Genomic DNA, 14,296 nt, shown 5'->3' with positions numbered 1-14,296 from the left:
TGTAGAATTTTAATCTGTACTGACAGTTGTTTAATCTGTACATCCGACAGGTGTTGGATGATCATGGCCGGCTCCCATTGCTCTAATAATTCTTGGTTCAACACTTTTGTTTCGAGGATTTGTCCATCTTTCTTCCAAGTAGTCGGGTGAAAAATAATGTTGACATACTTTTGCTAAAAACATACAAGTTCCATATATAGAAAAACTTTTATAAACAACTATTACTCTTATAAGAATACGATTTCATTTGCAAATAACCTCTGACTTGCATTTTTTAATAGTTTTCTAAATAGTATATACATTTTTAAAAGAAATTTACCATATTTTATATTCAATTCCTCTTCTCTTCGATTGATAGCTTGCAGCCATGCTTTTTTTAAGATTTAATTCTTTGGGAATCCAAAAAAATCTTGTACTTTTGGCTTTTGACATTTCACTCAATCTTATTTTACAGTGATGCACACTACACTGCCGCATAATACCGAATGAGCTATGACGCTTCTTGATAGACAAGGATAGATTAAGAGCAGCCTCTTCATTTCGTGCATTTAATATCACAAGCTGATTGGCTCACGTGACATGAACGGCTGTGCATCCTCGGAATGCTTCACCTTATTATTTCCATCATGCGTCATACGACGTCCGACATTCATCGTAACAATTGCTGGATTTACACTGGATCCAACGTGTCGTACGATGTTCTGCAACCAATCAGAAAACAGGATTTTGCTTCGTATTGGGCGCGTTCAAGTTGACAAAGCGGCTAATCTGCTCGCCGAGCAAATGAGCATAATTGGTTGTTATTTATAAATCCAGCCAATCATATTCAATAGCTCCGTAAGCATGTTAGCTGCTTTGTTGTCTTGAACTCACTCATCGATACAAAATAAAATTCTGCTTTCTGATTGCAGAACATCGTACGATAAACGTCGGATCCAGTGAGAATCCAGCAAATAAAGATGTCGTATATTTCAAGTACGATGGGTTCATTCGGAGCAATCCCGAGCAGCTCCCGAAAGACAAAACAAACAATACTTTGGACACACATTTGGACCACAGGAATATAAACAATGCTCCCTCCATATCTATATGCTCTAAATTTCTAACTAACAGTAAAGATACTTAATGGCGGAGCCAATCAGCCTTATACACATGCATTGACACCACTCTCTTTGGCCTAGTTTACATTGTGCATTTGATACATATACTAACTAGTAACATATACTAACTAGTTCTAATTATTTTAATTTCAACGATGTAATTCAAAGAATGTTGTACTAAAGTGGTACAATATGTATCAAAATGATTAATCAAATACACATCTCGTGTATATGTTTACACGTATCGCCAAACTTAAGATAATTCAATAGAAAGTTACTATTTAGTACCCGTATCAAGTGCACGATGTAAACAAAACCTTTATATCCACTCTAGTTAGCACGTGTATCAAGTGCACAATGTAAACTAGGCTATCGTGCGCTTGATAGGGAGTGATTCACTTGCACACCGTAGCAATTGCCCACTGCCAGTTACAGCGACTTCTGCCTAGGGAGTTTTTTTATTTTTTTCTAGCGCTGTAATTAGCTTGTGCGCAATTTCTATATACTTCTCTTGATACCAACTATTAACTTTCTATTAAAATATCTTAATTTCGGTGATACGTGTAAACATATACATGATATGTATATTTAATTAATCATTTTTAAATATATAGTACCAATTTAATTCGTCATTCTTTAAATATATTGCTAAAATTAAAATAATTTAATAGAAAGTTACTACTCATATCAAGTGCACGATGTAAACTAGGCCTATGGCACAGTCTAAAAAAATTCTCTTAAGGTATATCAAATAGAAGTCGTACTTGTGTGTGTGCGATAAAGCGTGTCTATGGTTTACGGTAATTCTGGTTGTAATTATATTTCTTATGATAGTACGTCTCAAACGATACATAGATCGAATGTCGTGAGCAGTGACCGTATTTGTTACAATTTCTGCCAAATTGTTAATTGTAAGTATCTCGCAGTATTAACTGTTACTGAATCTTTCGAAGGCTGGATGACGTTCAACTTTAATGTAATATGAAGTGCAAGTGCTCTGTTTATTGATTATCTAAGATTCATTTGGTATTTTAATTTTTAGAAAAATTATTTGAATGTATTTTAAAAGGAATAAGCATATATATATCTCTCATGTGTTTTGTTTTCAATGAGTTTCATTTTAAAATTACATTTCAACATTTCAATCGAAAAAGTTTATATTTGAATATGAAGGCAATAGTGTTTGTATAAATGTTTAATTTATAACAGAAATGTCCCATATTACGGCTACGTCAAGTGGAATGGAGCGTAGTATTCACGAAATGTTGAAGGACGCACCCTCCTTAAATGAAAGTGATAGCGCTGTACATACTGGAACTCCTCCTCCTCATGTACCAAACAATTGTAGCAATGATGGTCATCCAAGGCCAGCTACCATAAACTTGAGCCTAGGAAGTCCTACTACTCCGATTTGTAAGTATCAAATATTTTCTTGCGTGTATTTACTATTTAATGAGATGATACGGCGTTAAAATTGAAATAAAAGACATCTGTATGCCTACAGCAGTAGCAGTTTCGCCAAGTACACCTGTTCAGAATGGTGATACACAAACCATGCGTACCACCCAGAGTAAAATTGAGAGTCTGAAAAATTGGAGTATTTCCACATACAAATGCACCAAACAATTAATGTATGAAAGATTAGGGAAAACGTCGCGTACTGTGGACTTTGGTGAGTTCTTGTCTAAGAGAATATTCATATGGCAATATTATTGAGATTTTCATGGATGTCCTTCAGAAGTGCCAAAGAGTTTATAAGTTATTGTTGTGTAGTCTATTACTAATGCTAACATTTCTTGAACTTTGCTGTTTACTTCATCAAGATAACGAGCACATTAATATTGAGTGTGTTCCTTGTCCTGATAAAAGACAATCCACAAATTCTTTGGCACTTTTGAATATTCTTGATAAATCATTTTTATTGTTTCTATATATAATAAATACCTATTTATTTTTATATTTTAGAACTTGAAACACAGATCGAATTGCTCAGAGATACTCAGAGAAAATATTGCAATGTTTTGCGATTATCACGAGCTTTGGCATCACACTTTCATCACGTTGTTCAGACGCAACACGCTCTCGGAGAAGCGTTTTCAGAATTAGCACAAAAATCGCCTGAACTTCAAGAGGAATTTCTGTATAATTCAGAAACACAAAGAAATTTAACTAAAAATGGCGAAACACTTCTGGGGGCCTTAAATTTCTTCGTTTCCTCTGTGAATACCTTGTGTAATAAAACGATAGAGGATACGCTACTCACAGTGAGACAATACGAAACTGCAAGGTATGCGATTTTTATTTTAGATATATTTCCATTTCATGTCAATTTTAGTCATGCTATTATAACGTAATAATTACTTAGGATAGAGTATGATGCATATAGAACAGATCTAGAAGCTCTTGTGCAAGCTACAAAATCAGACAGTAATAATGTGGCAAGATTAGAGGAGGCACAGGCTAATTATGAAGGACACAAGCAGAATTTCGAAAAATTGCGCTCGGATGTTTCCATTAAATTGAAATTTTTGGATGAAAACAGGGTATTCTTCCTTTATAAATTACTAATTGGCTAATTATCTCTTCTAATCTCTTCTAATAAATATGTCACTATTTTAGATTAAAGTAATGCATAAGCAACTTTTGTTATTCCATAATGCTGTATCTGCTTATTTCTCGGGGAATCAAACTGCATTGGAAGCAACTCTCAAACAATTCAACATCAAGGTGAAGTCCCCAAACTCCACTTTACCGTCGTGGCTGGAACAGTAGTCTATTTAAATTGAATATTTCATCTTCCTGTAAAGGATATGAATATATAAATGCGATCGTCTGCCGAATTAGTCCAAGTTGTAAAACGCAGAAAGTAAAGGTAAAACAGTTATCAAAAAGAATTCGACGTACGTAAAAATTGTCGGTATTGTGAGCTGCCGTTGAATTTGACTACTTAATAAAGAGTAAAAAAATTACAAGATTCATAATGTAGAAACAGATTGTGAATTCAAGGTATAATATCGATTATTAATATTATTTTACATGTATGTACAGGGTGCCCTATTTTAAACGACGACCTCAAATCTCTCTTGAATAGTGCATTCTAGACAAAAATATTTTAGAAAAGTTTTGTGACTTCGAGGGTGATATGGTAAGATGGTATCATTGTTTAAATCGAACTCTCCATTTTTCATGACATATTCTTATAGCTACCTCGAGAATTTTTCAAAACACTATAATAAAATATTTTTTCATTAATTACTTTGGGAGGTACAACCTCCAATGGCCTTGATCCTGACAAATGTTATCCAGATCATGAGCCTGAACAACATTCAAGAGATTTTAGTCGTCAGTCGGACACCTTGGGTAATGCTAATGCCAATGGTACTGTAACTTTCAACTTGCTACTTATAACTCAAAAAGTACTTAATAAAAATAAATTTAATTATGGTGTTTTGGAAAGCTTTCGAGGTAAGCTATAAGAATATGTAATGAAAAAGGGGGGGTTCCATTAAAAAAATTTAAAGTAATCTTGCCCTTATCTTGACAATGCCACCCAAGGTCAAACAAATGGTACCATCTTATGTCTCCCTCGAAGTCACAAAATTTTTGTCTAAAATATTTTTCTTTAAAATGCACTGTTTAAGAGAAATTTGAGGTCATTTAGGATACCCTGTATATATGTATATAATACATATATCTCGAGCATTCCATGTCAAGTGAGCTACCTGTTTTTGTTAGGAAAGACACTTCTTATTTTAACCTAACACGGCTTAAAATCTTCTTTGACATATCTACTTTATAGATCCCAAATTACAAGTTGTTATCTCTAATGCTGATTCTATAATGAGTCGGTAGTTGGAAATCTTAAGTCTAACCAGTTTTAATCTAAATAACTGACTATGATTTTTCGCATCTACCAATTGTTATACAGCGAGTTGTTTAGCTCTAGTGAAAAGCATGATATAAAGATAAAGGTATGCGCGTGCGCATGTCCACACCCCTAAAGCCAATAAGAATTGTTCACAAGCGTATGCTATCATTAAATACGAAATTCTAATATGCTTTTAAGCATACCTTTCAATCCAAAAAATTTTCCGACTCTTTCAATTCGATTCATTTTTTGTCTTATGATGATAATTTCCGCATCCTTTAACTACACAATGCATTTTGAATGTTAAATCACTCGAACTTTACATTACAGAATTTATTTGGCATGTGCTGCACATGTATTGGCGACTATGGGTGTGTTCTGATATACACTGCCAGTACTGAAAAATTGTTTCGTTATTACCACAGTATATACAGTAGCGCAGCTCTTCCGATTTTATGTTGGCCAAAATGAAGTGCGTAAAATAAGTAAGTTGCCCCGTCTCATTTCCGCCCTTTTTTTATTGTACTCTCTCTCTTTCTCTCTATTTAAATAAGCGTTTCAATGTTCCACTTAAACATTTGTCTTTCAAGTATACATGATTCAGAGTAGAAATTTAGAGGAAAGTATTACGTGTATTGTCCATTTGGTGAAATGTTGTGTGAGAAATCTCGAGAGATTGGTCTAATTTTTGTGAAAAAGTGGTAAAATAAAAAAGTGAACAAAAAGTACATAGAAAATCGAACAAAAAGGATTTCTTTTTATTTATTGTATTTTAAATTTACTTTTTGGACATACATGTATATAAATTTCTTTTATATCTCTCAGCTTTCTCATAACATTTTCATAGATATATAATTACATAATATTTCTTTATACAAATATACATTTTTAAGTTAATTTAATATTTTTCCTAATATTTTTCTACATTTTCTCTTTATTTTTTAATATGTTTACAATTTATTTTTATTAATTTTCATTAAGTTCAGATTATTTTATTGTAATAGTAGGTTTATTCGTTTGTATACGTTGCATGTTCTAATATGCTTCTATAACAGCTCTTACTTCAACGCATTTGTTGGAGTGTGACGCGAATAAATCTAATGAGTTTTGACAGAGCGAAAAAAGGATAAAAAGAGAAAGAAGTTTAGATGGTAACCATGGCAACGCTAGGTAACTTGCTTATTTCACGCATACGCACTTCATTTTGACCAACACTAACATCAAAACCGACGTGGACATTGCGCTACTGTATGTACTGTGCTATTACTATGCAGCGCAGTGTTGTTAGATGGGCCGTTTCAGACACATGCACGTCCAATGTAGCTTTAGTAATGTACCGGTCACTAGTAAATAGGAGATCATTAGTCGCTTAGAGTTGAAAATGTTGAAAATTTTAATATATTTTACATATTTTACATACGTATACATATATATAAATATGTATAATATGTTTCTATATATGTGTACATATGTAAAATATTAAAATTTTCAATATTTTTGAAAAAATTTTACATAGGCACGTTACTGAAGCTACATTGGACGCGCATGCGTACGAAACCTGGGCCGTTTAACACACTGATACAGCGCGCTGCGACAGCGTCTAGTTTCCTTAATGACGTCATCAGAGAGATAGACTATGGCTGTGTTCTAAAATTGATTGCTGCAGGTATGTCGTCATAAAAACATGGAATGCTACCAACAGCATTCCAATTTTAGTAAGCATGTAATTGGTGCAAATACGCATTTCAAATTGGAACGATACTACAATACTATCTTGGATGCTGTAGCTGTCTCACCTCTTCAGTCGCAGCAAGAAATAACGACAAAATTAGTGACGTCTTTACTCTCTCGCAGAACTGTTACAGTGTGCTACGATGATTTTTGGAACGGTGTTGACAGTTCGGCCAGTGCCAGCAAACAATTTTGGAACACAACCAAAGGCTGCGTTTCGTTATTCACTGTCAATACTGATAACATGACATCATAAAGTACTGCAAAACCATTTCGAAATTACTAATACTACTTTTATGACGTAGCAACGTTGCATAACGAAACGGATTTAGTAGTACTGTGTAAAAATATATAAATATAACTTATAAGTATCAATGATGAGTTTAATGAAATTTTCTACATCTTCTTTACTCACTAATATGTCATAAATTTTTTTATTTCGACATTTAAAAAACACATTTTTTTTCCGATTTCCCATTTTGTTGGATTTCGTCATCTTTTGCCTCGCCAGCTGCAGTAATAGAAGTCGGAAGTGATTCAAAAATTTATGATGTCATATAGACGCAAAAGTATATTGGAAGTTTATTGTGACATATATTGGAAACGGCATGTACAATACTGCCAATACTGAATAATATCAACAGTGAATAACGAAACGCAGCATAATGGCTCCGACACACTAGCGCGATACGCGATATCCAATGAGAGTATATCTTTAGAATGAAAACATCGGTAACTCACTCTTTGGATATTGCGTGTCGCGCGCGACGAACATCGCACTAATGTGTTGAAGACATAAGGAGACTCTACTTACGTTAATAAAAGTGGACCGATTTTGTGTTTTGAGTCAAGTTTTGATTCTTGACACTCGCGGCGCTTGTGAACTTGGCAGTCCTGCGCATGAGTGCGTCGTAGAAAAAAGTGTCACGAACATTTCTATTGTAACACTAAACTACTAACTCTCCACTTTTCTTGTTATCAAATAGAGTGTATTACTTTATGACACATGCGCATTGTAAAACCGCGCATACATAGAACACTATATGTTTATATATTTTCGTATCATATACTCGAAGAGATTATATATACACACAGAATGAATAAAATTAGGCTTATTCAATGCATTTTTGCATGAAATGAAATAAATAATGGTGCACGTGACTCGTAATAGTTTGTGAAAATTAAAAGTTAGATCGTCATGATATTTCTTTATAGACTTAAGAACTAATTATAGAGAGGCTGGTCACGTAACCTGTTGATATTTCTTTTCTATACATGACGGTTTTCCATTGCGCATTCATTACACACAGACAATACTTTTATATAAGGAAAAGTGGGGAGAGTTAGCAGTCTAGTACTATAATAGAAGTCTGTGATCACGAACGTAACTTAATCCCGTAAAAACGATTTTGTCTGCGGTTAATCTTTCTTCCTGACAATCCTGACGAAAATTAATCGCAGACAAAATCGCCTTTACGAGGTTAAGTTACGCTCGTGACACTTTCCTACAGCGTATTCATTATCTACAGAATTGCCAAGTTTACAAGCGCCGCGAGTGTCGAGAAGCGAACTTAACTCGAAACGCAAAATCGGTCCATGTTTTGAGGACTGGGTAGACTAGAGTAGAGTCTCCTTATGCTCGCTTCCACCAATGTAGATTAATTTTAATCTCGGTTCAATTTACTCTTCGTCTTTTTCTAGTTCTAAAGATTAGAAAAAGACGAAGAGTAAGTTGAACCGAGATTAAAGTTAATCTACATTGGTAGAAATGGGCATTAGTCTTTTTTTCCTGAACGTCATAAATGAGCCATATTGCCACTGCGTCTATTACGGCTTTCGAAGTGAGGCAGTTGCAGTGCAATATGGCGTCCCTTAAAGAAGCACAATGCGTTGAAATATTCGATCCAGGAAATAAAAAAATTTATACATTATATTCAAGTGCAGAAGAAGCACATATTCATTTTACTGAAAATGATTCTTAAATTCTATATCCGAATATTCATTAACTGTGTTCATATAATTTTTAACATAAGGTCAAACTGCTTGAATTGGTGATTCCATAATTAGTTCATCTTCTTCGGAACTTCGCTGCTGCTTTCGTTCTAAATTTATTGACAATTTAGTACGTTTATCCATGTTTACATTACTGTCAGTGTACTGCAAAGCCGTTTCAAAATATGACATTACAGTAGTGCTGGCAATGCCACAGTAATTTTGGAACGGCTGCGGCAGTGCACTGTTGTGACGTCATGATGCACTGCTAATAAAAAGGGAACACACCCTGCATTTCATTGACACATATTGCTTTGGAAACAGTTGAATCTATCCAAGCATGACGTATGCCATGACGCAGTGCTCTATCACCGGACGAGCATACTCTTGTCTTTATATCATGGTGGGAAGCAATAAAGTTGAATTTGATCAGTTTTAAGAAAATCGGTAATCTTAGTCAGGGTACACAATCCCAATAGAAAATATTTAATCTTTATAAGCTTCCTTTTTCATCGGTGGCGCCACTGCACGCTACAACACATACAAGATTCATATCAATGATATGTAGATGTGAATTGATGTTAGTCAGGGGATCCAAGCTGCCATTCATAAACCCATCCCTTACAATTATTACGATTTCTATGATTCTTGTTAAAAGTTTCTCCTCCAGAAACGATAAATGGCATTATATGCCACACACTTTTTATAGCAATATATCTCCATCCACACTAAATATTCATATGTCATCATGACATAGTTACTAGTTCGGATACGATCGTATAAGGGCCACTTTCACCAAGCTCCGGTTAACTTAACAGGCCTAGTAACTTTGCAGGATTCCAACTAAAGCTGATGTCAGAGAAAAAATGTAAACTAAAGAGTTAAACATATTTCACTAATTATAATTAACTGTAATTTTACATACTATATTGAACACAAAAATATATTATTAACAAACAGCTACAGAGAGAAACCTTGCTACATAAATTAGTATTACAAATCTATATTTATAACTTTTCTCTTTGCATTTTTTCTCCGACATCAGCTTTAGTTGGAATTCTGTAAAGTTACTAAGCCTATTAAGTTAATCGGAGCTTGGTGAAAGTGGCTCTAAGTAAAGCATCGTTGGATCGGATGGGTGGCCGATAACTTTTTATATTTTTGTCAAACTTGGTGAAGAAGTTCCCCCTTTTTTAGTAGATGACGCCATAAATTGTGACTCAGCTATAATAATAAGTAGATTGTGTACTTACCCTGGTCTTAGGGTCCGATTCTGTTAACTCTTAACGACAGTCGTTGATGTCATTGTGCAGCTTTTTTATTCTACATAAGCGCAATGACATCAACGACTCGTTAAGAGATCAGCCCCTTAGTTATAGTACAAGTTGGCTGTTAACTAACTTCATTCATTCATCGACAAGGCCTGTAACAATAGCGTTGCAACCAAGCTGTAAGCCGTAGGAAATTGACCAATTAAGTCGATATAAGAAACATAATCGATTATGACTGGTTAATTTTTTACGACTTACAGCTTGCGGTTCTATTGTGTAATAGGCTTAAGACTTAAGACTACCGACTAATGACTATTTATAGAATCAGCTTAATAGTTTAAATATGGCGTCACAATAAATATTTCATTTACAATATCTGAAGATCTGAAGTAGGAAAATTCAACAAAATCAGAACAAAAAAAATATTAATTTTTGATCTGCTACATTAGATTAGCCATTTTGTACTAAAAAAAAACAACAAATCTATTGACGAATTCGTAATAAGCGATACAAAAAACCCTCAAATACTGATTTTTAGAAAAATAAAAGATTCTCTTAATTTTTCGTCCGTCATATTGAATTTTATTGTTGCCTCAAAATTACATTTGACATTATCAGTATTTTGACATTTTCTTAATGATGTTTTCTTAATGAATTATTACATTATACGTTATTTATCTTAAGAATATCAGCTAAAAAGTGTATGGGCACCAAGCCAGATTTCAGGCCATCTTCAGGCATATATCGACGCCATATATTTGAACTATTAGAGATAACAACTTGTAACTTGAGGACTATAAAATAGAAATATCAAGGAAGATTTTAAGTCGTGTTATATCAAAGTAAAAAGTGTTCTTCCTGACAAAAAAAAGGCAGAATAATGCATTAAGATTTCTCGAAAACTATGGTAGATACGAAAAAATGTTTCAAACAAAAATTGTATAATTCCGAGGGGAGATATAAGAAGGTACTGATCTTGGGTGGCGTCGCCAAGATCAGATCAAGATCACATCGATTTTTTTAAGAGGAACACCCTATTTTTGATGGTAGACTCTAATAACTGGTGTCAAGAGCTTTTCAAAATATTGTACTATAATAAAATTATTTTTTATTAAGTACTTTTCGAGTAAGTACCGCCGGCATTATGCAAGGTGTCTGACCGACGACTAAAACATCTTGAATATTGTTCAGGATCATGTTCTAGATAACATTTGTTAAGGCCATTGGAGGTTGTACCTGTTATTTTCATTTTTACACTAAGAATTCATTTTTATGTAAAAATGAAAATAAGAGATATAACCTCCAATGGCCTTGATCTTAACAAATGTTATCCAGGATATAATCCTGAATAATGTACAAGAGGTTTTAGTGATTGGTCGAACATTTTGCATAGCTAGTGCCGGCGGTACTGTAACTTTCAAGCCTTGATAACTCAAAAAGTATTTAATGAAAAATAACTTTATTAGTGTTTTGAAAAACTCTTTGACACTAGTTATTAGATTCTAACATTTAAAATAAGGTGTCCCATAAAAAAAATCGATTTGATCTTGATCTTGGCAACGCCACCCAAGGTCAAACTGATAAGATCTGTAAATAGCTCTTTTTAGAGTGCTATTTCATTTGTTTGCATTTTTATCGTATGATAAAAATGTGCGAAATGTGTGCAGAACAGAGAGATCCTCGGATATTTCTATCCTATAGCCAATCAACAAGTTTGAAAAATTTATCATATGATAACGCATATATAAAATAGCAGCCTTATATTTTACAACTTTTTTGTTTGAAACATTTCTTTCACAAACGTCATCATCCCGATTAAATCCGGAGTCCTAAATTTTTTTGAATATCTTATGCGTGTGTGTGCGTGTGCGTGTGTGTATGTGTGTGTGTGTGGGGCACATATGTACGTGCATGCGTGCGTTCGGGCGTGCGTATTCACGTGCGTGCGTGCGTGCATGCGTGCGTGCGTGCATGCGTGCGTATACAATATGGTACTACGCACAAACTGACTGTATATATCATAACATTAATTTGTTTAAAAGAATTATACATATAGTAGAGGAATCTTTAAACAACTTAAGCAATGTTTCGATAATTTCTAATATTTAATGTTTATGTAGATGAAGGCAATAGTGGAGAGGGATATTTAATTTTTATATTTCTTACAGAAGTTTTAAAATGTAAATACATAATGTAATGTAACACAAAAATAGATCCTTCTATTTTACAGTATATTATGGGTAAACAAATTACTTATTATCATATTATCACACGCATAGTGAGCGTGTAGCTTAATAACGATGAATATACTCTATATTAAAAGAAATTAAAGAAGCTAATTTTTAAATTACACATATTATTTCATGAAAGTTTTAAAATTATAACGTGGCAGAGGATTTCGCACACACTAGGGCTGCGTTCCATTTAACGCTCACAATGCTCATGGAATCATTTCATCCTTCTCATTTATTAAATGTTAAATAAGGACAAACGATGCTTGCAAGCGTTAAGTGGAACGTAGCTTTAATAGGAAATTGTCTTTATGAAAAATTCACACACACACAAATACACGCGCGCGCTCAAATTTGAGATTTTATAATAAATTACACGTCAATCAGAAGTGTCAATGAGGACAAGAAATTTGTCTCTAAAAAGTATAACAAATAATAATTTTTTTCAAATAATTTGTATTGAAAAATTAAAATAAACAACAGATAAACATCTATGAGCCAAGCAGGTTTATTGCTAAACACTAAATAATAAAATCTTTATATAAATAAAAGCACAAACGTTTTGATCCCTTATCAGATCATTCTCAATATGAAAACAATTACGTTTAAAAAGTACATAATCTACAAAAATTTAACTATTAAGTTTGTAAAATTAAACATATAATAAAATGTAAAATCGCTCTTACAATTTTTGTTCGCAATTCTTGTGGGCAGTGTATGATCGTATAACAATAATGACAGTAGATTGCAAATTCGTCAATATATGAAGTTAAAAAAATAAAATTTGTTATAGTAAAAAGTATCCTCGCTCGAGATTACTATGGATGATTAATGAACAACATCAAGAAGTGTCATAAAAAATTTGCGGAATGTTAAAATCGTATAATATCAATTAAAAAATAAAGCACGTAAATCCTAAGGAGAAATCATTATGTTAATGGAACTCCTTTTATTGAATAAGAAGATCCACAAAGATATTTGACATTATTAGCACTCGTAATAAATAAGAACTTTTAAACTGGAGCTTAAACGATATTCATATAATGTAAGATAAAGAAGAATATTAAAAAAAGACTTTTTGCCGAAAGGTGTAAGTAAAAGGAATAGCGTTTTTTATAGATTTCTGAATACGATAATATTAATAAAAAGTTCGAGATTAATAAGGTACACCTTTAAAATTCAGTATGAATATGATATATTTAAACAAATTTCAATATTCTTGCTTACTTTTCAAGATGTTTCCTAAATGCTACGATTTTTTAAAATAATTTCATCATATTTAGAAGGTCAAAATTTACAAAAAAAACAACACAAAATTAATAAATAGTAAACCCAGGTCAATACATTAAACGAGCTATAATTAGGTGTGACAAATAATATTTATTATTCACAAATTATAATCTCCCAACGATATGTTTCAACAGTATATTTCGACTATGCTTAGTCCTCATCAGTCACAGAAATACTTAATTACCCCATATATCTAATTACATTAACATATTATGAGGATCACCTCACGTTCGAATTACAAATAGTTAAATGGTATAAATATAAAAAATATAAACAGTTAGATGATATAAATTTAAAAAAATACACCGAATTTCTAGATGACATATATGTTTATTTGATAAATTTTATTTTAGATAATAACAAAAACGACAGCGCTTAGTTTTGACATTTTGACATACATACGTTATCAATTATGTTTATACTCTCTCACAGTAAGAATCTGTCTTACATCAATTAAGAGTAACTGATTTTAAATTCTATACTTTATATTTGTAATGGAATGCTGCAAAACTTACCAATATATATTTTTGTATTTTGTCTTCATGACTAATGTAAATGGTGCATAATCTTTATTCCTCATTCCTTCATAATTAGTTATAACTTTATTTAATTTGTTAATTTAGTTATATATTAGGTGTACAAAAAAGTTCTGAGCTTTAGATTTGATACAACCGAAATAACAATTTAAATTTTATATATCTTCCCGCCCTTTTGGGGTTTTAAAACAGTAACATTTAACCTCCTGAAATGCGATACGGTTTGGCGTTTGATGCACATAACCTCAAAAATCAGTAGTGTTCACGATGGCAATTA

The 14,296-nt window shown here is 32.8% G+C and overlaps 1 protein-coding gene across 4 annotated transcripts; it reads left to right on the top strand.

The window, feature by feature from the left end:
• Nucleotides 1–1,846: 1,846 nt before the first annotated feature.
• Nucleotides 1,847–4,147, top strand: LOC108749624 (arfaptin-2). 4 transcript variants are annotated; one of them, XM_018488439.1, is made up of 6 exons: nt 1,847–1,900; nt 2,310–2,513; nt 2,608–2,772; nt 3,066–3,387; nt 3,466–3,643; nt 3,720–4,147. In XM_018488439.1, the coding sequence occupies exons 1-6, from the start codon at nt 1,891–1,893 to the stop codon at nt 3,870–3,872; spliced, it is 1,032 nt and encodes a 343-aa protein (XP_018343941.1). In that variant the 5' UTR covers nt 1,847–1,890; the 3' UTR covers nt 3,873–4,147. The 4 variants fall into 4 exon arrangements, with proteins under 4 accessions (XP_018343941.1, XP_018343940.1, XP_018343937.1 ...); XM_018488438.1 differs by having other exon boundaries at nt 2,605–2,772; XM_018488435.1 differs by having other exon boundaries at nt 2,587–2,772.
• The last annotated feature ends 10,149 nt before the right edge of the window (nt 4,148–14,296 follow it).

This window comes from Trachymyrmex septentrionalis, unplaced genomic scaffold (assembly GCF_001594115.1).
Source record: "Trachymyrmex septentrionalis isolate Tsep2-gDNA-1 unplaced genomic scaffold, Tsep1.0 scaffold308, whole genome shotgun sequence".
NCBI lineage: Eukaryota > Metazoa > Arthropoda > Insecta > Hymenoptera > Formicidae > Trachymyrmex > Trachymyrmex septentrionalis.
The sequence above is the reverse complement of the archived record's forward strand: the minus strand, read 5'-3'. Positions and strand labels throughout refer to the sequence as shown.